The 24,703-nt window shown below is 38.8% G+C and overlaps 1 protein-coding gene across 1 annotated transcript in view; it reads right to left on the bottom strand.

Moving 5' to 3' along the window:
* Window positions 1-1,829: 1,829 nt before the first annotated feature.
* Window positions 1,830-24,703, bottom strand: part of LOC128153242 (putative N-acetylated-alpha-linked acidic dipeptidase) — a 32,901-nt gene continuing 10,027 nt past the window's right edge. The window contains exons 5-19 of the mRNA XM_052812296.1: window positions 24,316-24,441; window positions 22,211-22,397; window positions 20,798-20,891; window positions 19,911-20,009; window positions 17,739-17,824; window positions 16,616-16,735; window positions 15,132-15,214; window positions 14,763-14,826; window positions 14,142-14,209; window positions 12,031-12,122; window positions 11,049-11,139; window positions 9,981-10,245; window positions 8,699-8,780; window positions 6,900-6,992; window positions 1,830-5,853 (exon numbers count right to left, since the gene is read on the bottom strand). Of these exons, the coding sequence (XP_052668256.1) occupies window positions 5,664-5,853; window positions 6,900-6,992; window positions 8,699-8,780; window positions 9,981-10,245; window positions 11,049-11,139; window positions 12,031-12,122; window positions 14,142-14,209; window positions 14,763-14,826; window positions 15,132-15,214; window positions 16,616-16,735; window positions 17,739-17,824; window positions 19,911-20,009; window positions 20,798-20,891; window positions 22,211-22,397; window positions 24,316-24,441 (1,740 nt within the window). The 3' untranslated portion in view covers window positions 1,830-5,663. The remainder of the gene's footprint in view (window positions 5,854-6,899; window positions 6,993-8,698; window positions 8,781-9,980; window positions 10,246-11,048; window positions 11,140-12,030; window positions 12,123-14,141; window positions 14,210-14,762; window positions 14,827-15,131; window positions 15,215-16,615; window positions 16,736-17,738; window positions 17,825-19,910; window positions 20,010-20,797; window positions 20,892-22,210; window positions 22,398-24,315; window positions 24,442-24,703) is intronic.

Genomic DNA, 24,703 nt, shown 5'->3' with positions numbered 1-24,703 from the left:
GAATGCATAATTATGCTACGCAGCCCAATTGGCAAACCCAGCAACAGTACATAAAAATACATAATACATAGAATGAATGTCAGGGCTTGTAAACTGTAGGTTGTAGCTGCTCAGCAACTGGGCCCCAAGGGTTAATATCTGCAGCAAGAAAATATGCTACTGTTGCACTGCTTGACCTATTGTTCGACTAAAGGTTGAACTTGTGGCTTGAGAGATCAAAGGGCCCTGGTTTGTGGGAAAGGCAGCTCTTGCAGGAAAAATGGCAACGGGAATGCTCAATCGCAATTTCAAATCAGTAGTTTACTTCTGACTCTGCCAGTTGCACAGTGCCCCAGAACTCTCTCACGGCCTCTGCAGTCTATCTGACTACCAGATTAAAAAGCTAGCAGATTTTGATGCGTTGAGTTGGAGTCTGTTATCTTGAACTTCAGGGGTCCATTATCAGATTCCAGTTAAAATAAAGTTTACATTGCTGGCAGCTGACAAGTTCAGCTTGCAAACTTTGACCCTTTCTTCTACAAGAGGAATGTACCCAGTGAGGCAGAGAGAGTAAAGGACTGTGCATTGAACATAAACCAAATTGCATCTTCCAGCATGTACAAGAAATTTCTCAAGGAGACAGAGCCAGCCTCTTCAGCGGTGCGTGACAGGAGGATGAGAAACGACAGTCATAAACTGAAACAACAAGAGGATCTGTCTGGAAATAAGAAAAAGCTCTTCAATCATGAAGGCAGTGAACCACTGGAATGTGTTGCACGGAGAGGTTATGTGGTCTCCATCCTTGGAGACTTTCAAGACTGGACTTGATAAAACTCTGTATAACCTCGTCTGACGTTGGAGCTCACCATGCTTTGAGCAGGAGTTTGGACTAGAGACCTCCTGAGTTCTCTTCCAACCCTGTGATTGTGTGATATTCTTCCATTCATTGCAATCCCCTGCCCTGGGGAGCTGCTGTCCATCAAGTGAAAGAATACAATTTACTCTGACTCCAGCTGTCAGAGTTTGCTGCTCTGCTCCACCACAGTATTGTTTGCAGTCCAGCAGCACATTTCAAACTGCTCATACAAGCAGAGATGAGCACAGGTCCCACCTCACAGATCTTGACTACCGGCAATTGCGCTGGTAGTCTCAGCTAAACCAACACTTGAACTAAGATCTGTGTTAACAGCATCTTAATTTAGAAATTATGCTGCCAGGTCAACAGCTTTTCCAGCCAAAGTAACATTGACATTGCTGGTTTCATGAAGGCAATGATTCATTTTAATACAAGTATAGTTTCTACCTTTCCCACACATGGGTATGCTTTTATTTCATTTGATTTAGACTCTTAGTGCATAGGATGGTCATTACATGGAGTTCTTTAGAAAATTTTGACAGCATCTAATTTGTGATCATATGATAGGAAGTACTTTCTTCAAAAAATACCGCTCATTTTTAATTTCACCTGCAGATTCTTTTAATGTAATGCTCAAATTGGAAAGGATGCTCTCAACAATGCCACAATGCCAGCTAGGTTCCTCCATCTGCTTACTATTTCTAAAGCTCTTGTCTTGTAATTAAGTCATCTGCTGCTGTATATAAATCAATGACTCGGTGAGTTTGTCTGCAGTAACTGTAAAACCCAAATGAGTGTTTCCAAGGAGCTGTCTGGAATTAGGACCTTAGTTCTTCCAAGTATTAATTACAGCATATTTAGAAAATAAAAGAACTGAAAGTTGATTATAGTAAAAAACTCTGCTAACAGCCATCTCTAGCTGAAAACATCTGTAATTACATGAACAACTGGCTCATGTTAGATGATCAATAAACTGTAAATTCAACATACTTAGTTTTGGGGTTTGTTCCTGAATTTTATTTTTCTACTTAATTCAACAGCCTTTGTTGGCCAATTACTATGGAATAATATCAAAGCTTGAGAGCCAAAACAGCTAATCTGGTCAACAGCACTTGGCAGTGTTAAGAGTGAATTTCAACTTACTGCGTAAGTTTAGAAAAAAAAGACTTATGTTGTTTTATGTTCTACTTTGCTGAAGGAGAATTAGCACACAAACCTTATCTTGACTTCTTGTATAGGAAAGGATTTCACACTCAGGGCTTCAGTTAGCTAATAGCTATGCCGCTGAGATACCCTGGAAGTTCTAACAAAAAATACAGATGCTTAAAAAGTAGTTATTCCTGTATCTGGCTTCTCATTGTCTGCCTTTCCTTAGTAGGCTGCTTCATAGCATACACCTCCTCGCTCATGTGGCTGGTTCAGACATTTTTTTGAGCTTTAAGAATCAATGGACTGGAAATGTTTCTCAGTGCAGCTACATTTGCAAGAACATATTAATAGACAGTGCTTTTAACGCATATTACTTATTTATTTAACCATTGTTCCCCACTTGTCTGGTAGGAACTAGATGTCTTCATTTGCTGGCACATGCCAACTGGCCTTATTTTGTTCATAAATGTGAAATGTGACCCTTGCTTCTTTGTATCATCCTAGTAAATGCGTCATGTTAAAGGACATTTCTCAGTGCATACACAACTATTCTTTCCTTTTTTGCTTTCATAATCCTAGTGACACATATAGGAAATGGACAGTTGCACATGCATCCATGCATATATTTTGACATATGGCTTGGACAGCTGGCTACAAATCATGTAGTTTCAGTAATTAGCTACATAGGCTTTGCCCTTTGCTGTCCAGTAATGACACCAGCAACTTCTGCCTGGCATAGTCTTTGAGGAACTGAAGGCTGCAGTGGCTATATTTAGACTGCATAGAAGACTGACAATAAGACATGATTTAGGGAGAAGAATGTTCTTATCAGAATTTCCACATAAGTTCTTGAAGGCTAAAAAGCATCTTTATTTTAAATTTAAAAACTGATCAAGAACTTCAGAAAGGGCCATAATGTGTCTAGACACTAGATGCTGCCACATCTAACTCAGGGCTTGCCAAACTAGACACCTGTGCTTCCTTCCTCACAGAAATGAAGGAGTCTGAGATATACACTTACAAGCGCAGACAGCTTACCATGGAATACCTATCATGCTTATGACCTGCCACCTGTCTTCCCCTCTCTCAGCGAGTCCCAGGTAAAGAAGCAAAGGTGTCTTAGCAGCTCTTGAAGAAGCTGTTGAACAAGCACAAATTGCAGCCCAGTATATTGAGGAAAAACAGAACGAGTGCTAGTTTGTTGTAACAAATTTGTACATTGTGGTGGCTTTCTGCAGTGGGGCCAGGAACGTCCAAGTTGATGCTGGGTAAACTAAGGATAAGAATCACAGTGGCTGTCTCCAGAGGAGTCAGCACCAAGTATTAGGCTTCTCAGAATGGAGATCAGAAAAGCTTCATGCCAAGTGAGTGGGGAAACACCCCCACCAATAGCCTTCAGCATAGGGTCTTCGACCTCAAATGTCTGATAAGAGACTAGGTTAGGGCTTGGGGAAAGAGCTGGACTGAGTCCATCTAAAGATATTCTTCTCTTACAAAATCAAGCAAAGTTCCATTTGCTTTAAAAATTCAGCTGCTACAGGCTGTGGTTTGCACTGAACAAAGATGGGTCACAAAGCAGACCCAAACCTGGGAGATGGCACTGGACAGTTTGAATCCCACCTTACCAAAACATGATGTAAACCATCGTGTTACAAGCAGCCTTATGGGTGCTTCCTCTCTCTGGACCAGTTAGCCTTGAATTTTTTCTGTGATGGGGAGCAGAGTCAGTAGGAGAGAGAGAACTTCTGTTCCTGTATCCTATTCCCCACAGTGGTTAGGGGACAGCCCACAGATTTTTTTTTTTAAAAATGGATGTTGCTGTAGTTTAAGAGTGTAACTGTCTCTATTTTGTGAGATCCTGGGCCCTGACATTGTGTATTATCTGCTAGCTATTGCCAAAAAGGGCCCTAATTAAACTTAAATGAAACAATGCTATGGTTTGGACAGAGATTAAAAAATTATGTCTTCTGGGCTGAGAGAAAAAGTTGCTGAGGAAGCTTACAGATCATTTAGGGAAAGATCTCCACAATTTCTGAGTTTGGTGCTTCAGTCCATCCTCCTTAGCAATAGAAAAATACTCTTTTTGTATCCACCTGGTCAACAGAAGCTGTTTATTGCTGCCCCCCTCTGCATGTGGATTTGTGTTATCATTCCCTTGATTGCTGCATTCAAAATCCTCTAGGTTAACCTAACTGATGATCTAAACTAACCTGGCTAATTTTGCCAGAGGTGGATTATAGACCGTCATAATGAATTCTCCATTGGCAAAAGGAACAGTGGAGCAGCCAGTAGCGACAAAACAGTTAGAGACAGCAATGCCTCCCATCAGCAGAACTAGATTTCGGGGAAGACATGTCTCTGTGGTTTTACTCCAATCACTTTCATAAAAATGTGAAAATAACTGGGCAATAACTGTGGGTGTAAGAGCATTTCCCATTATCTGGCAAACTGTATTATTTTATGAGAAAGACCAACAGTTATGTAAAGAAATGACTTAATTATAGTAACTTGCCTAAAGGATTTTAATGTGAAGAGTATTAATATTTATGAATAAATGAGTTCTTATGGAAAAGAAAAAAATCTACCATGACACTGAAAACCATCAAATCACGGGACAGTCTTCTAAGACATGGTAGAGGCCTCAGCTAAAATGGCAGATCAAATTACACAAAATATTTGCTGTGCGAGGGGTTAGTAATCCTCCAGCGGCAGAGTGTCAGATGAAGGGATCTGATTTTCCGAGTCTTCTCTGTCTGATCTCCCTTGTCCCCTTGTAGCCTTTTGAGCAGTCTGTCATAAGAGTAAGCTGCACACCAAAATTAGAAATATGGACTCTACAAAGATGGTAATAATTTGGTATCCTTTCAAACTAAGGACATGATGAATTTTCTTTGCTTCTAATTGTCTTCATATTAAAAATACCTTGATATTGACAAGGCATAGCAGATTTTGGATAAAAGAATAAAAGAAGGTCTTAATCTCGAATGACATGTTTTGTGGGATGATTATACGTTTGACAAGATGTATTGCCTTGTTTTTACTCTGGTGACTAGAAGGCTTCTTGCTTAATTTTATTTGCAAACAGCTGCAAGACTCGGCATGTGAAAAGAACGTCATGGATGAGTATTCTGGGCTGGCTGCCCAAAACTTGTTATGATCATTATACATCCCGCACACGGTATGTGACAGTCTTCCCATCTTCATATGTGATTCTTTGTGTAAAAGGAGAGCTGAAAGGCCTATCTTGGAGTATAATTATGCAACTCTAAGGTAAATAATAAAAAGTCAACAACAAAATTAGAAACTGATAGAAACATGAAATGACTACTGGTTTCCTGATGCACTATGAAGACTGCTATAATAATCAAGCTAGAAAAATTCAAAGCTCTGAAAATAAATCCAGTGGTTAGAATTCTTAAAATATGAAGCTGAGAGAAAACATGAACCTTTTTCACTCTGACTTCACAAGATATCTAAAGCCTGAGTTCTCCAAATGGAATACATTACCTTGTTAACATTGCTAAATGCATTCCTCTTGGCTATATTATTTGCAAAGAAAAAGATTTTTTTAGATTTTGTGTTCTTTGTAATAATCTTCCTAGTGTTTTTAATTGCTCTGTTTTTAAGGCTTCTGCAAGCTGTCATATGTAGTCTTCATTGACGATTATGTTGTTGATATTTATGCTACTTCTTTCAGTGTTTCTGCTGCTGCCTGCACAGTGAAGGCTGCAATGGAAATCTGCCTCCTAACTTCGTCCCAGGCTTCGTGTTGATCAGCTTTGTTTTTAATGTCAAACATGGCATCATAGATCCCTGGGAATGATTCTCCTGCATACTTGTTATGGCTGCTTGGAGCAAAGACAACATGTCTGTAGGGAAGTTGAGGGAAAAAAACAACAATATCCTGCATTAGGAAAATAAAACATTTTATAATGGATAAAACTAATCTGTTTCTGTATCATCTGTTGAATTCTTGACACTAAAGATGTAAATAAGTAAAATTATAGCAGCAATAATACCTATAATCTCCGAAGCAAGAAAATAACATAAGCCACATTATTCCATGTGAATTCCAGAACTTTATAGCTAGAAAGACTTGACATAAAGTTGACTGAAGTATTTTCCTTTCCCTCACTTTAGATGAAATGGAAAGATTAAAAAAAAAACCAGCTTCTTTTCTTGCAGATATATACAATCTCCAACAGATATAGGCATGCTTTGAGGTAGGAAAGCTGATGCTTTAACAAGAGACTGTTCTCAACAGATTTTTAATCACAAGCTATGAGAGGTACAAGGATTGTAGATCTTAAGTTCTCCTTCTAGTAACTTTCTAGTGGAGCTTTTTAGTGGAAAGATTACTGTTCTGAATTATGCAGACTGGTAGAAGGACCAAAAAGCTAGACTTCACTTAAATATTCTGCCTCTCAAACAAGATTTACTTCTTGAACTGGATGAGAGGACTACTGAATTCACTTCACTGCTGTTGAACTACTGCCCTCTGCAATGCATTTGCTAGCATGACTGTTCTGCTATAATCGATCAAATTATAGATACTTCAATTATACCTTATATCACTTTCAAATAAAAATAACTTCCTAAAGATCCTTTACCACTGAAATTACTTGAACTGAGCCCAGGGCCAAACTTTTACATCTGTTTAGAAGCCCAATGAAATCAATAGAAATGGGTTTACTGATCTGAATAGGCTTCCAACAAGACTTTTCCTCATTCTGTATAGTGTATCTCACTGAAGTTTTCCCTTATGTTGTTTTCCCTTTCCAGTCTTATTTGTCTCGTTTAATCTACTTTTACCATGTTGAATAAAATCATTACAATTCCATTTAGAGACCTGTAAATCTTAAAGGAATACTCATAGGGTACTCCAGGCAGAAAGTGAAAAATAAGCCTTTCTTACCTATAGAATGGCCTGCCAGGTAATCCAAGAGGATCGATGAAAGCCCTTTCTAGAAACATGAGCTGATCATTTAGTGATCTGACAGCAAGTTGGCTAAAAAGAAAACAGGAATATGTTAGCTACAGAGTGTTTGGCCCACTCTCATCCCGTGCCCCAATGTGTACAACTCTGGATTTATGAAGGACAGTAGATCCAAGATGTTGAACTTAAAGCATCGCCCACAAAAGACGGCCCATATCAGCTACCTGCACAATAGGATTATGCTGATCTGTACTGTGGGACAGTCTGGTTCATAACCTAAAAGTCTCTTAAAGCTGTTTTTAAAGGCCAAGGAATAGTGTCAAAGAAGACATAGACTTTCAGGTATTTTCTCTCATGTTGCATCTTACTGCTTTATCTCCTTTTCATTAGGATGCTTAGGCAGACCATTCACTTCTTTTGTACAACAGTTTTCTGAAGACTCTTATTTTCCACAAAGCCAGCCAGCTGCAAATTACTTCAATAAAATCACATTTATTTTTATGTAAAACCACAACATCTGAGAAACAGGAACCTTGTGATGTTAGAATCATCTTTTGAGTCATCCAAGAGTTGTGTTTTTCTGATGGCAGATTGTAAATTCCCTAGAGTAGAGACCATCTGTGTCTGTGTGCTTTGAATAGCTCTGAGCATACTACTGATGCTTAACAAATAAAAGAACTGTGAAGAAGTTTATACTGAATATATGTGGTTTGGTAGTTTACATCCAAAGTAACTTATTGTAAAGCTTCGAAGGTATTCACCAATAAAAAAATGGTAAAATTTGTATCACAGTAAGCCTGGAGTAACTCTACTACCGTCAATGAAATTGTTTCAAGTTTACATTGGTGTAAACAGAAACCAAAACTGATTGGTTGAATTAAAGCTTAGATTTAGGCCATCCATCAATGAAACCATTTTGAAAATGTCACATACATGTCATATGTCACAAACATCATATTTTACATAAGAAATTATTGTTAACTCATTTATCTTGAAAGTTGCTGCCATTAAAAAGATGGCTTTTATTCTCACTTAGTCTTCCATAACGGTAAGCATATGGCTAAATTAGATTCTTCTCAAGAAATGTAACATACACACATATACAAAAGGAAGTTTGGTTTGTCATTCTGGGCATGGCCTACAAAGAATAAATTAAGAATTAAGTCAAGTGCAAATCAGGCCTTTTGGCATAGGTGGTGCATAGAATTTTTTGAAAGCTCATCAAGAAGCTTGCCACAACTACGATCATGGTACAGCTATTTTAATTTTTTTTTTTTCCATTAAGTGGTACCAGTATCTTGAAAACTAGAGTACTAGCAAACAAAGACCACAAGTCAACATTTGTTCTTTAATGATAATCCAGTGACAAAATCTTGGGACATGTCTCTACTTAGAGGGAGTTACACACCTGAGCTGGCTCTGCTTACGCTAACCAGCATTCTAGTCATACCCGTGTATCATCCTGGCACTGCTCCTCAACTAAAACCTGTCAAGAATTGACCCTAATTAGCTTGGACACTTTTTGAAGCTAACATGGCTAGATTCCCAGGCTCTACAGTGCCTCTGATGTCCACTAATTCAACATTTCTATACTTTGTTTCCTACAGTAACCAGATCCTTAAAGACAAGAGTCCAAAAGGACTTATAATGAAACAAATGACTGACAGTCATCTGTCACCAAGGTTATTCAGGGGACTAAATGCAAGTGAAGACTATGCCCTCTCAGCCCAGAGGACTACATAGAGTATTTGACTGGAAGAAAAAAGAATTAAACATACTTATTGATATCTATTTGTTGCAGTCTCTCATGAAAGCTAGCAGCAACTTCCGAAAAATTCTTCACAGCTGAAAAGAGAGCATCTGGAGGGAGCAGGAAAGAAGTATTTAACTTCAGATTCTGAAGGAATAATTTAACAAATCAAATTCTTCAAATTAAAGCTTTATCTTTCACTGTGACCATGATCTGTCAATTCCCACTGAATGAAAATCAGATGACCCCACAGCCCTACTTTAGAAACTACATAATTCTGTGAGAAAACTTGCCTTGGAGACAAGAGAAATCAGCATTTTTGTAAGTATTGTTTATTATGTGCTACTTGCAGAATGTACTGAAATATCAAAAACTAGAGCATGGATTGCCAGAACCAGACTGTTCAAGTACGTCTGGGATTTTATAAATCACCAACAACTGGTATGTCCCTCCACACATATGGAGTTTTGAGAAAGACTGAGAGTATATGCGTGTGTGCGCACATGCGCACACATTCCTGATGTTGGTCATTAGCAGCCAAGTCCTAAACTGAATACTACATAATGTTGCCAGTAAAATAAAGGCTTTTCAGGCAGGAGGCATATAGGGAATCCTTATAACATGAAATAAAATTTCACGTGCCAGCACAGGATCCCTATTGTGGCATAGGGATGAACCATTCCTGCCTGACCAAGCCCCAAGGCAAACTTCTTACAGTGCTTGCACTTGCCATCATGTGCCCATAAATTGAAACAAGAGTTCTGACTGGATATAAGGAGAATCTTTTCACCCTGAAGACAGTCAAGCACTGTGGTCCAGAGAGGTTCTGTAGTCTCTGTCCTTGGAGGTTTTCAAGACCTGATGGTATAAAGCTCTGAGCAACCTGGTCTGACCTCAGAGCTGACCCTGCCTTGAGTAGGTTGACCTAGAGGCCTTCTGAGATTTCTTCTAACCTCAATTATCCTATGATCAGTGTCAGACAGAGAATTATCCAACACCAGAAGCTGCAAAGTGGTGTAATTTTTTTTAGGGACCAAGACAAAGATATCTTGTTGTCAACATCGGTGAACAATGCACAGGTCAAAGAACATGCGACTGTAAGCGTTAGCTCTACTTGGCAGTGGCATAGTCTCTACACAGGCATACTAATGACAAAACATTCAAATTTCAAATTATTGGAGGGTGTAGCTCTTGTTTTATTTACTGTTCATACAGCACAAGAAAAATACCAGGTCATGACTAAGACATACATTAAGATAAGACACTGCTAGCATTAACAGAGGAGGAATGTGATGAAAGACTGTACGTACCAAAGGATACATTGTATGTTGCCAGTTCCTCTTCATGATTCCTTGACAAATTATAGATGATGTGAGCATAGTTGCTCACAGCTGATGCATAATCTCTACAGTCGAAAGGAAGCACAATGGAGTTGGCCAATTCAAACACCAGCCCTCCCCGTACCTGAGCTACTGTCAGATGATTCTTGAAAGTGGGATCATAAAACTTCTCCACAATTTCATATGTTTCATAGACACTGTGGTAAACTGGATAGCTGCTATATTTTTCTACATTCTGAAACAAACAAACCCAAACAAAACCATTATTCAGCTGTGGCTATTTCAGCTTTGCTTGAAAGCCATTGCTGTGGGATACAAGGCACTGTAAAGTTAAGTGTTCAGGTCACACTAATCCTATGTAACCACTACAGACAGTTGCATGAGAAGAACTGCTTAGTGGTGGCTCTCTTAAACATCAACATATGATGAGATGAACGGTCGTTTGGAGATAACTCTCTCCACTGACCATGTACAGAGCCTAAAGAAGGTAATTAAGAACAGACACGTAACTTTTAGTTGGCTAAATTAAGGTGAGATTGCCCTTCCTCTCTTTGCTTGGATCTCAACAGTCATTTCCATTCATGTCTTTGGATATGTCTTTTCAGAGGAAAAGACCACATTGAATAGATTGCTCCTTGAACATTTCTCCATTAGTCTTATGTCACAGTATGCTCCAGAGTCAAACCGGTATTTTCCATGAAACATGAACCATTTTGAATTCAAAGCTTCGTAAGTTATTACAAATCATTCAAAAGTCATCATAAGCCACTCATAAGCCTTCCAGCCATAGGTAATTTTGAGCACATCCATTTACCCTGAACAAAGGTCCTTTTGCCTGACTGACACCAAGTTGACCATTTCTATTTATCAAATATTTGTGTTGTAGTAGCACACAGAGTTCTAGTAATGAACTGGGATTCCACTCTTGACACACTAACCTGAACTACTCCAGAAAGCTGGCAGTCTAAATGGCTCAATTACAGGTGATATTATTCAGGCAGTTACAGGGGAGACAAAATTACAAAGATACAGACTTACCAAATTTTTACTGTAACGTGCTCTGCCTGAAGCGATGCCGAGACGTTGGAAAAAGACTTCAAAGTCATTGCCAGAACCCAGTTTATTTATGCTTTTAACAAGAAAGAGGAAAATGCCTTGAGTGACAATACTAAAGTGTAATTTTAGTCTGCTTCCAAGTACTGTGGCAATTATGTATTCTGCAGTTGCACTCACTACACAATCTTTCCCTAGTACACTCTTTCTGTCAATATACCATGAATTGCCTGTGATCCCTACATTACATGACCTCATCAACTGCATTCTTGGAGGAGCAGAATCATCATTCTCAGGGTCAAAACTCTCAAGCCTCCTGTTCATGCTACAAAGGCCAGTTCACAAAATTGTTGTACGATAGTGTATCATCACCTGCAATCAAACTCTCAAGCAGAGAATTTAACTCACTGTCTTTAATCATTGAGAAGATCCAATGACCCTCCTTCTGCTGAACTTCCACTATCCCAAGCTCTCAACTGAGAGAAAACACAACAATACCAGCATGGCTCCATGGAACAGAATCAGTCTTTGAGATTCTATAGAGAAACCCTGGTAAATTTGAGGGACAGTGTTGTAAAATCCTGCCTGATGTGCTCCCCAGCCACCCAAACTCAGAGGCCTTCCAGGAGACAGGAAGCAAGTGCAAGGGAAAACTGCTGTGTTAGCATCTTGTGTGCCTGCCGCTGGCTTGTGCATACTACCCTTATTTGTCTAAATCTCTATAAACTACACAAACACTTTACTTTTCATATCTAAAGCCTCCTGTTCGTGCTGCAAAGGCAAGTTCACAAAACTGTTCTACAATAGTGTATGAGTTTCAATGAGTAAAACATTGAAATTTATACTAGCTAAGAATCACACCATTTCTTTTAGGCACTCAGTTTTTCAAGTGGATATTTCTTTAAAATCCACACTCTACAAGTTATAATAACTTTTGGTATATCGTTTATTTTCTTTTGCCACTGACCTGGGGACCTCTTTATATTCTCTTGATGGATTTTTTTTATACCAGCTCTCATAAAGAGATTTTCCTTCAAACCCCTCATCAGGACTTGGTATCTAGAAAAAGTATATTGTAAAAAAAGACAAAGGGTACAATTTTAAATGTTACCAAGCAACAAATCTACAACCTGTCATCACATAAAGCCTATGGCTTAGGGCAATGAATAAGTCACAGTCTTAAGTCCCTCAACCTTTCTGCATTTCCATTTTAACTTTTCAAATGCATAGCATTTTCCAGAGGAATAGTTTATTTGCTAAAAAAAGGTAATTTTAGATGGAAGAAAACACAGGGAAAGCAAAACACTTCAATATTTACATTCTGGTATTTCTTTATGAGATTTTGAGCCATTTAATTTAAATATTCAACACAAAAATCCCTCACAAAACCAAAACTTTTTGTTTCACTTTGGCAGGTAATTTCAATTTTGTCTTGGTTTAATTCAAAACTGTTTCTACCTTGTTTTAGTTCACAAAAATTATTTACATGGATGCAGCAGTAACCTTAGAAGGGCAAAGTGTACAGCACTTGGTGTTTATGTCATCACAGCTGCTACAAAGGTATACAAATCATGATCATCCTAAAGTTCATTCCTATCACTCTGACTACTTTCCAGATTACTGAGCAGGTTAAACAGTGTGAGTATTTTTTCATCTTTCTTTTTTATTGGTGGGCTGCTGAGGTTTTATTATCTTTAATCTAGTAAAGATTATTAATATCTATTCTATTATTAATATCTATATCTACTAAGAATAACTCCACAATAGGAATCAAAATAAAACTAATAGATTTGGGGTTTTGGCCATGAAGCTAATTGTTCATAGAACAGCGTTAACAGTGTTAACACTTTTTGCCACAGATTAATTTTGGATGAGATCACATGGGACCTGCTTCCTGATCAGCATTCTCTTCAGAAATCAGCTACCAACAAGCTGTGGTTACATGCATTCATCAGCCTTTGTTGCTGCTTCCCAGCTCGAGGAAGGGTTATGCAACCTTTATTTACTGGTATTTAGGTCAACATTTTAACAATGGCTCTTGGTGTCCAAACTGAGACTCTGCTGACCTGATTTTCTGACCGTTCTGGACACCTGCACTTAGCACAGGTTACCATGGGAACTGCAGGTGATCAGCTTTTCTGCAGTTCACGACAGAAATATCTTTATCTGGGCACCTGATTTTAACAGAGTTAAATTTTATCTGTTGTCTTTCAATTGCCAGAAAATTATTATACTGAATTACTACATTTCCTTTACTTTTGTACCAGTCCAATGTCAGCTTCCAAGAGATAACAAATTATTGACTCTGGAAAACACAGATGACTGAATATATACAGCAGATGAAGATGGATATAGTAGATTCATAGAATATATACAGCAGCTGAATGTACATGATATATATGTATATAAAACACAAAGAAGACTAATTAAATGTTCATGCTTTAATACAGATGAACATTAAAAAAACCCAGAAATAAAAAGCCCTTAGTGCCAGCCTCTAAGATCCACTCTCAAAGCAAGGAACATCTTACATCCAAGACGGTGAGGCTATTTCCTGAGAAAGGTCCCTACCTTTTAATTTTGTGTGCCACACGCGTGAGAGCATCGTGGTCAGAGTCAATGAATATCTAACAAGGTACAGCAAAGCTGAGCACATTGACCAAACCTGTCACATCATGCTAAAAACAACACTGTAGCAAGCATAATTTCTTCCCCTGCCTAAAGGGAGTCAGAGTCTCCCACTACCATGGGCACCCTAGTGGTTGGACTGGGCAGCCAGGTTTGTGCTTGTTTCTTTCCTTTGACTCATGGCATTTTTTTATTCTTTTGTTCTTAGAAGGAATACTTTGAGAGGAGGAGTGGAAAAATCCCCTAAACCTGAATGGCTAATAATTTAAAGGTATAAGCTTGAAATCCCTTTGCCACTTCTGGGAAAAAGCTCCAGTTACTTAGCTATTAACTTGAAAGGGGTACTGCAGTCAGAAAAGAAAGAAATATCTGACACCGTATTTTATATGCAGAGCACCATCCAGTAAGTGAGTATTGAACATGCTGGCTAAAAATTTCAAGCAGTATTACCTCTTTAGTCAGACTGTACACCAGTCTGTACATCAGTGGTGTGCAATCCACTCGTAGTGTGTAGTTTCCTGAAAAACAGGAAAAACTATTTATTCAAAGAAGCAAGCTCTACTCAGCTGAAACCTCATGCCATTATCTATTAATAAGAAAGGGACTAGAGACCTACACTCTCTACAAGGAACAAGCTGATCATCCCTGTAGAAGAGTTCTCCTGTGATCTTGTCAGTGCATTTGTATTGGTTAGGATGAATTACAGCCCAGCTTTTGAAGCAAGCCTTAAGAGCTTTTCTTATGTCCCTATGTTTATTACGGACATTATAAGAGCAGAAGCTGACTCTAAAGAGTTGCCATAGAACTGCTGACAGGCGCACAACACTTCTTGTCCCTCCCCATGACTTCCCCAATAGCGTAGCTACTGTAACAGACTTCTTCCCTGAAGCAACAGGAATATCTGAAGGATACTTTATGATTCTGGGCCATGGTTTCCCCCTATATTTACTCCCACGCTAATGCAACAAAATTATCACATTGAAGCTTTGATGGATCTCCAAGCCAAAACGCCTCCCAGTCATCCATATATACTATCACTATTACAGTAAAACACAAGTAAAAACTAGGTACCTTCGATGGACGAATCTGCATTGATGTAAGCCACTGCCCGTGCTTGCAAAACTTTGGCATTTTCCTATGAGAAGGAAAAGAGGAAGAAAATGCTGATGAACTTCTTTTTTCCTCAGAACTATTTTCCCATCCACTGAAGTAACAGCTGTTTCAGGGAAAGACATCATATACTGCAAGGAGCCATATATTCTTGGTAGTTCAAAAGGAAACTTAAGAGTGTGTGTGCGTGTGAGAGAGAGGGGGAGAGGGAGAGAGGAAGAGGAAGAGAGGGAGGGAGGGAGGAAGGGAAGGAAGAAGTGATGCTTTCTAGTACAGATTTCTCAAAGATCCTCCACTGTGCAAATTCCTCTTTGAACACTATTGGTTTACCTCAGCCCACTCAGTTGATCCTAACAAGCCAAATTCCTCTGCATCCCAGCTTGCAAATATCACTGTTCTCCTTGGCCTCCATCCTGCAATAGAAGACTATGAAAATTGTATTACAGAAATAAAGACTGCTTGTTACATGTAACTAATGTGAAAATAAATGTCATTTTCTGGGGGCTCATCTTTTATCCTGATCTGTGGGGAAAGAGGTGTGTTTAAGGAACTTTAATACCAACTTGTTCACTAACCTAATCTAATAATGGTTTGCTAATTTTGTAGCATCTGACCTCTATTTCAATATTGTGCCAAATAATGTATTCTTTTTCCTCTCTCAGCTTTAACTGCAAGAAAATTTTCTAAAATTTAAAACTCTGAACAAGGAAAAATAACGTGCTTGTGCACAAATTCTTGAAAGAAAGCTTTTCTACCCTTTTTGCTCTATTCAATTTAGTACACATTGTATACCAGTGTCTACTTTGACAGAAAAGTGTTTGGCATGTTTTCATATCAATTACTGAATTTCTTTGACCTGTCTCCCAAATGCTGGATTTCAAAACCTAAGAAATTCCCTGTAACTTTGACAGATCACCTTCAAAACAAAGATCTTTCACTTGAAGTTCTGCATTTGATTTAAACCCAGATCAAATGGAATAGGCTTTATTGCCCTGCCTCTGTATCTCTGCCCAAAGTTTTCTTTGAGGCTACTGGAACCTTTTAATCTTCTGCTCCCTTTCTTTTTTACCTTTGTTTTTGGTTTTTTTTTTTTCAGCTTGCATTCTAAAGACAGTTTCCCCTTACATACAATAACTGGGAAGGAATGGAAAGAAAACTAAATGTCAATAGATTTTAAATGTAATGGATAGGCAAAGAAAGCTCCTCTAGCATAGTATTTGAGTTATGTTAGAGCTTCTTCCCATGGAATGTCAGATAGGGAGACAGCATTTGCTCTGACAGCAGCAGAAACTTGGTACAGTTGACATTTGTTCCTATTCTAATGTAACTAGTCGTGAGGTATTTTTAACCATTACCTCCTACTATGTTTGCGCAGCTTATTCTCTGCATTACACAGACATGCTTTATTCTTGGGCCTGTCTCCAAACTACAGTCAAGTGCTGAGAAGGCTCTTGATGTTGCCCTGATGAAGCCTTGATCAGTCCACCACTTTATAAATTTTATAGGACCATTGAAACATCCAGTTTGACCAGCCTCAAATACACAGTAATCAATTGTACCTAAATGTCGTATTTATTTCAGTATCCCCTATTCTCTGTTTTGTCTTCCTTTAGGTGTACTTTCTCTTGAGTAGAAGTACCTCACATATACCAAGGTTGTAACTGGAACTAGTTAACAGCTGCAGAGCAGTGTGCTTATTCCAGATCAGTGAGATACACGTGTGTAATTCTAAGCATATGCTTAAATCCCAGTGAAATCAATGGGCACTGCTGAGAGCAATGATTTTGGTGGGCTTTATTCTTTCATTACATTACCTTTCTTTTTCAGTTTTCCAAAGCTCCTCACAATCTCATGAACCACAGCTGCCCCACTCTGAGGATCAATGCCACCAAACACCCATGAGTCACGGTGGCCTCCCAGGATGATGTATCTGTCTAGAGAAATTAATTATGGGGGGTTTACTTAGAAAAACTTTTTTCCTGCCATACAGATGTTAATTTGAAGCAATCTCTAATTTTCGATGTAGGTGCAACAAAGCTTAATAGTTTATAATACACATGATAGAAAGGCAAAAGACATTTTAAATCTCCAAAGACATTTTTCTGCATTTTCAGCCAGTGCTAAAGAATTTGTCAAACACAGTAACTTGATCCCATAAGACTTAAAACCTCTTAAATTCCATAATGTTACTTCTATTATTAGAAATACTGCAGCTTTCCTCTAAAGATAGAAGCATCTTTCCATATTTTACAATAGCGTGTTTCATGGTAAAGCTGATCCACTAATTATATTTGTACAGCATGCCAACTCACAACATTAAGGTGTGCTGAAAACAATATTTCTCTCTCTCTCTCTCTGTAGTCAATCATAAAAAGAGTTGTCCAAATCATGACAGAGATGTGATTAATAAGATCAAAGTCAGACTAGATCTCCGTGCTACTATAATATGGTTAACAGTTGTGTTTCAGGCAACCGGGAAGTGCTGCAGTTGCAAGTTAAACGATGCTATCATCATCCTAGGGATGTCTATATATCTATTTTTTTAGAGTGTATAATCACACTAGTTACAAGAGACTCTAAGACAGACAAAAAGTCAATAGTGGTGGGTATGACGTCTTCAGATGGAATGCAAAATCCACGCCTGTGTTAGTAGGGAAGAATATCCACTTAAGAATATTCTTTCAATTGCAAAGTTACTTGCCTGAAGACAAATATTTCTGTCTTGGTTATGACTCCCCCTTGAAAATCAGCATTTACAGTGAAAGTGCTGACGTACCCTGAACCATAAGAAACCTGGTGCAATAAATATTTCAACACCAATGATCATGTAGAGCAATATTTCAGAGACAACTATATTCCTCATTTTCCCCTTGTAACTATGAAGTGCATGTAGAGGTCACTGTATGCTCACATTACACTGAAGACAAATGACTTTACCTGGTTCCACTTCGCCTCTGATGGTACCAATCACATTGTAAATCCTTCTTACTTCATTGTGGCTATGAATGTGCATTTTCACCTTTCTAGTGTATCAGGAAGAAAATCCAAAGAGAAAATCCACCAGATTAGATAATAAAACATCTTGACACCTTTCAAAAGTGTACAATATAAATTGTAAGGAAAGCATTTTGGCCAAATTTACCCTCCATTAAACCAAAGTAAATCCAAAAAGATTTCAGTGTAGTTTTTTCTGGATTTATACTTGTACAATTGAGAACAGCATTTAGCCCTTGAAAGCTATGTACTGTTACTGATGTCAGTAAGATTTATACAGATAACAAGCTCAGCACTCCAAATTCAAAGACTTGCTAGCAGCCACTTTTTAAATTTGGAAGTGAAAGAAGAAAAATGAAAACCATCTAATGTTAAAAAGGTAAATAGTTCTAATCATCCAGAGGTTGTTGCAAATCAGAACTGACTCCAGTGCAGTCAATACTGATGTGTCATCTCAGGCAGCAGAAAATCAGACAACCGGAGTTGCATCAACAGACTTTGTTTATCTACAACATAGCTGGAGGTGCAACAACTCATCCTCAAGGGTTGTCTGTATATTTTTCAAAAAGAATTTTTCATGTGGTATGACTAAGACATGGGGAAAAGGTCAAATGGTTCATATGAAGTCAGTACAATAGCTCAGCCAATATTGAAACACCTGGACTTTAGTCCTAAACTGTAATTACTAAATCAGTTTAAAAACGATCTGAAGCAATAAAAATGACATTGTAGTTAAAAGCTTTTTTTCTGGAAAACTTTACTTGTAGGTTAATACTGTTTTATATAAGGCAATAGGTAAGACCAGAAGCTGGACCCAAATGAATTTAAAAAAGACAACAAATTCAGTTCTCAAAAAAATAATCAGTCTCATCAAGTATTTTGTCAAAGGCTAGATGCTTTTCAAGTGAAACTGGTTCAAGACTAGCTGGAAACTAAAGCAATTCAGTCACAAGTGGTGTTCCCCAGGACTTAGTACTGGGGCCAGTTCTGTTCAATATCTTTATCAATGATCTGGACGAGGGGATCGAGTGCACCCTCAGTAAGTTTGCAGGTGACACCAAGTTGGGCAGGAGTGTTGATCTGCTCGAGGATAGGAAGGCTCTACAGAGGGATCTGGACAGGCTGCATCGATGGGCCAACAGCAATTGTATGAGGTTCAACAAGGCTCAGTGCTGGGTCCTGCACTTGGGTCACAACAACCCCATGCAATGTGACAGGCTTGGGGAAGAGTGGCTGGAAAGCTGCCCATTGGAAAAGGACCTGGGGGTGTTGGTTAACAGCCGGCTGAATATGAGCTGGCAGTATGCCCAGGTGGCCAAGAAGGCCAACGGCATCCTGGCCTGTATCAGAAATAGCGTGGCCAGCAGGAGCAGGGCAGTGATCGTCCCCCTGTACTGGGCACTGGTGAGGCCGCACCTCAAATACTGTGTTCGGTTTTGGGCCCCTCACTACAAGAAAGACTTTGAGGTGCTGCAGCATGTCCAGAGAAGGGCAACGAAGCTGGTGAAGGGTCTGGAGCACAAGTCCTGTGAGGAGCGGCTGAGGGAACTGGGGTTGTTCAGCCTGGAGAAAAGGAGGCTGAGGGGAGACCTTATCGCTCTCTACAACTACCTGAAAGGAGGTTGTAGCCAGGTGGGTGCTGGTCTCTTCTCCCAAGTAACAAGCGATAGGACAAGAGGAAACAGCCTCAAGTTGTGCCAGAGGAGGTTTAGATTGGATATTAGGAAAAATTTTTTCACCGAAAGGGTTGTCAAGCATTGGAACAGGCTGCCCAGGGAAATGGTGGAGTCACCATCCCTGGAGGTATTGAAAAGACAGGTAGATATGGTGCTTAGGGATATGGTTTAGTGGTGCACTTGGCAGTGCTAGGTTTACAGTTGGACTCTTAAAGGTCTTTTCCAACCTAACCTATTTTATGATTCTATGATTCTGTATCCATCCAATCAAGAGGTAAATCTACTGAAGCTTTGCACTGAGAGCATTTTAGCCCAGGAAATGGTCATAATCAAAGGAATGATGCAAATAACCCCAAGTAGTCTACCTTTGGTCACATTCTATAGCTCTACCTGTTTTTCTCTGATTCCAAGCACGCCTTCCTTATGAAACAAAACTGACCTTGTAGAATAATTTGTTGTGAAACCAGGACCAACGTTGTAAGATACATTCAAATTTCCTTTCCAGCTACTATGTGGTGGTCCATATCCTCCCATATTGCTATTATGAAAAAAAAAAAATCATTATTAGTTACAGACATCTTACAATAGCACCAAATACTACAATCTCTACACTTGATACAGATGATTACTGCTACATTTTTAGGGGAATGATACACTTGCCAACTCAATCACATCTTAGTTTTTTCAGAGAACTTATTTAGTTTAAGATAACTATGAATTTTAATGCTGTCGTCTGGCAAGCTGGTAGCCTGTCTTCATGTCACGTGCATGTTTAGTAAGCACACTTATTTACACATAGATGTCTATTAAATCCCCTATAATAGTCCAGAGTTTCCTCGGTGTCCTTATATTAGTTCGCTAGCATCATTTCATATTTATGCAACATAATACACCTGATGAGAGAAAGCACACGCCTTCATTTAACAGAGGACAGTACAGATACTGTCCCATCAAACATGCCTGACAAGTATATCCGTGGACGAATGAATGACTTCATTTGTGGTCTTTTTCGCAAGACAGGTACCATGCCATCCTCAAATATTTTTGCCTTTATTCAAACTGAGAGGCACTTTATAAATTTATTATACTTGACTAATCTTGATATATTACAAATGACCCTTTTCAGATCACTCTGCACATATCTGGTATGTAGTAACAGATTACATTTTTACATTCTCCTACAGAGAACCTAATGACAAACAAACGTATACTATTTCAACAGCTACAGAAGCACAGTCCAAAAGTCTTTTCCCTTTCTTTTCAAATACTCTCATAACTTTCAAAAAACGGTCTGCTTAAAATTCCTCATGTCTCCCACACTCTTACCGCAGTAATGACTCAGCATCATGATAGCCAATGGGATGAACTGGAATTTTCGGGAGACCTACACCACTGGCTTTGTCTAATCGGTAGGTATATTCTGAAAGCAAAAGACACATATTTTCATATTTACAACTCTCAGAAGGAATCTGTACAGTTCATAGCACAGTCTGCAGTCATGCATGTATTGATGGCTGGAAATTTTTAAATTATTTGCTATTTTTTTGTGTTGAAATGCTTTTCGATAGAAATATTTCCTGCCATGGGAAAGAACTTCACACTAAGTCACAGATAAAGAACAAGAGCAAAAAGGGAGCCCGTAGTCTGATGCTTGGAACATTCAGCTGGGAACTAAAAAACTTTTGCCAGTTGGTAAGAGATGCAGATAAAATCTTACACACTGGGTTACTGAATACCCTGTCTTGCTGTTTTTGTGAACAAAATGAAGTCTAGGTTTTGTTCTGACAAAGCTCAAATACAAATCATGCGTTTTTTACAAATAAGAATCTTAATTTTCACAACATGGACAAAATTTGATGTTTGCAAGCCAGCACATATGGAAAACAATAGTTTACTCCTTAATACAACATTCACAGGGACCCTTGTTGAGGGAAGCAGACAGGGATTCATCTACGAGATCACTGACTCTAGCATGAGGAACCAGAAATCTTTCTCATGGTCTGCTCCTGCCATGAACATACTGAAGTTGTGCTGGCTAGAGGCAACTTTCCCCATCACTTAGGGACTACTCTTCTTGAGGTGACTGCCTCCCTCAGATATGCTGGCTCAAGTGCTGGCATGAACAGTTCTTAAAGCATTTCAGTTTAAAATGATCTGGGTTAGGTGCTAAATGAAACAGCGTAGGCAGAGCTCAAATAAGCAGCTGAGGAAGCATGAGCTGAAGGTGATGAACCAGTGGAGAATGGTCATCTTCTCAGGAGACTCAGCTGCAGCCAGGTGACATGAGTCCCAGCATGAAAGATCTCAGCATTGCCAGCAGGGGCTCTTGTGGAGGGAAAGCAGTCCAAATCCTGCAAAAACGAGAACTGCGAAAGCAAAGAAACCTGTGAGCTGTGCAGGCTGGTTCCTTGCTGACTAACTGATGAGAAGCAGAAAGAAATGACTAGGGCTTCAGCTGTCAAATACCTGTGTCACGATCTCTGGGCTAACTTGGGTATGTCTATGAAGTTAAGTGGCCCAGCACTGCACTGTGTGGCTCCCTTAACATCCCCTCACTTTCTCTCATGCACCATTTGCAGAAGTGGTCTACTGACATGAAGACCAAAGCTGCCTCTTTTGAGCAACAAAAAGACCAAGAAAAAAATGTGTTTTGTTCCAAGGGAAAGAACATCCCCATTACTTTCCCCTGCCTTTCCTGAAACCAGACCCTCAGAGCATGACTTCTCTCGTGTCACTCACCTTTTGCAGGATAACCTGGTGTCAGAGGATCCCCTGCTCCGTTCAGGTTTAACACATTTCCACGCTGGGCTCCTCCACCTGGAAGGTTCCAGCCATTTGGATAGGGATCTACTCCTGGGGCGCAGTAGTCAGCAGGGTCAGAGTACAGAATAACTCCCTTGGCACCTGCCAATTCAGCATTCTTCACCTGCAAAGCACATCTCCAGTCCCTATCCAGTCCTTTATAGCTTTGCACCAGAGTTCAAGGGGCAAAAGAAAGTAATATAAATTACAGTGATTATTCCTCAGGGCCTTTTACAGTGCTTGGGCTAAGTAAAGGGCCCATAGCATCTCATATCATAAAAACTCCTGAAAATAGATATGTAGATTATCAGGTTCCTTACGAAAGTAGGAGGTTTGCTATTGCTTTGAATTTTAGTTAGGCGATAACGTCAGTGACATATCCTTCACAGTATTAGTACATACCTGAGTTTGTATTCTGTCATTCTGATCAACACAATCAACTGATTATTGAAATGTACACATCATGGGTGGAAAAAACTGTATCACACTGATGCAACCTTATCTTTTAGTTAGTCATGTATTTATTTACCTTATTTACCTAAATGATCTCCTGAACGTATCTCAGCATTCAGACTACAAAGGAAGATTATTATTGGAGAGCTTGAAACTGTCCTTGGCTGTGAACAACACTAACTCCAGAGTGTATATCTTAGGCTTATTATGGCAGAAGGACTGACCTACATGCTGTTTTGATTAAAAAAGTGTTCTCATGCGACTTTATTATTGTACAATACTGACTGGTAGAGAGTGAGAGAAAATATATGTCATTCTGACATCCCAATCTGTTTTGCTACTAGATATGACAGTGATGTATAGTGACTGAGTGACAACTAATCCTCAACAGTTTTAAATCTGGGTATTTTAATTTAGAAATACCATAGCTTTTTTAAGGAAATACAGTACTTGCCTTCATCCTCAATCCTATTCTTGCACATCATTAGGAAGTTGGAAAATGACAGTACAGTCCTCCAGATTTTATATGGGCTACTGAATTTTTCAGTATATAAACAGTCATTAGAAATACTACCATAAGAATGAACATATCATCCCTTTGTGTCAACGAGGACATGTAATTTCCAAACCACAGGACAACTGCCCCTCTAGATATTAGCAACTCTGAGGTGTTTGTATTTCATTTTAAGAAAAGATTCACAGACAGCAATACCTTTTTCAATTTTTAAGTCTTTTCCATTCAGATAGTACCTTTAAGAGTGGTAAACAATTTAGTGAAAATATTATCTGACCCAGAATATGAGTTACATGTCACTTTTCACTGGTGAAAATGGTATGTATGTGAACCAGTAAGTCACCCACTTGGAAGCTCACAGAAGATTATTCAACAGCTTATAATAAGAGCTGGCATTCCAGCGAGGAGATTCAGTGTTTGATACCCTTAGGTAACCGACAAATACAAATTATAGTCCTGCCCAAATTAGGGTCAAACTAATTTTTGTACAAAAGCCAAACACACTTAAAATAGACTGTCTTCTTACATTCCTATTGAGGAAATAACTTGAGTGTATGCCTGAAGTATACACGTGATTATGTCCCTTCCTGTCAGGCCATGGAAATCTGCAGAAGTCTGTAGTTTAAAAATATTTATATGATAGGGACATTGAATAAACAAATACAGAATTTAAAATAACCTCCATATAGTTATAGTCTCTGCCTGGTGTACAGAAACCATTATAAAGAAACACAATATAGGCATCTTAAATCACAGCTGAACCAATAGGGAAGAACGGTCTAGTTCAGAGTTAGAGCGTATTACCCAAGAATGTTAGTAATATTTTGGAACAATTTATAGTATGCAAATGAATATAAAAACATGTAACATTTTCCAAGTTGTTTACTTTTATCCTATAGATATTATATACATATCAAATATATATTTCATATCTTCTACTAAAGAATCATCGTTAAACACAGCTCTGTAAAAACTCAGTTACACTAAAATCTCCAGAACACTTTAGGTAAGTGTTTCAGTCTCTTGAAATCAACTGAAGGACAACACAAGTAATATTTTTATATAGAGACATTACCTTATTTCCTCTGAAGATCTTCCCATATCTGGCAATAACAATCTTTCCTGTACAGTTAATTTTCATTTCACGTTCTAGCTTAAAGAAGTCCTCAATGCGGCCATAATTCACATACACTAACTCACCCTGATAGAAAGAGGTAGAATTTGAAACAAGAATGTCAATGAGCATATCAGAAGGAGGACGTGATCTAGTAAGAGAATAAGCTGGGAACAATGAGCTCTCAGACTGGCTCCGGTATGAATTCTTTGATCATGAGACAATTAGGTAGACAAGTGACTTCTGATGAATTTAGACTCCTACCATCCAAAGCTGCCAGACTTTGTCCACAATGGAGAATGTTAAGGTATGACTTCTGAATCAGAAACTTAGAGTAAGTGCTCAGAGT

Source organism: Harpia harpyja, chromosome 17 (assembly GCF_026419915.1).
Source record: "Harpia harpyja isolate bHarHar1 chromosome 17, bHarHar1 primary haplotype, whole genome shotgun sequence".
Lineage (NCBI taxonomy): Eukaryota > Metazoa > Chordata > Aves > Accipitriformes > Accipitridae > Harpia > Harpia harpyja.
The sequence above is the reverse complement of the archived record's forward strand: the minus strand, read 5'-3'. Positions and strand labels throughout refer to the sequence as shown.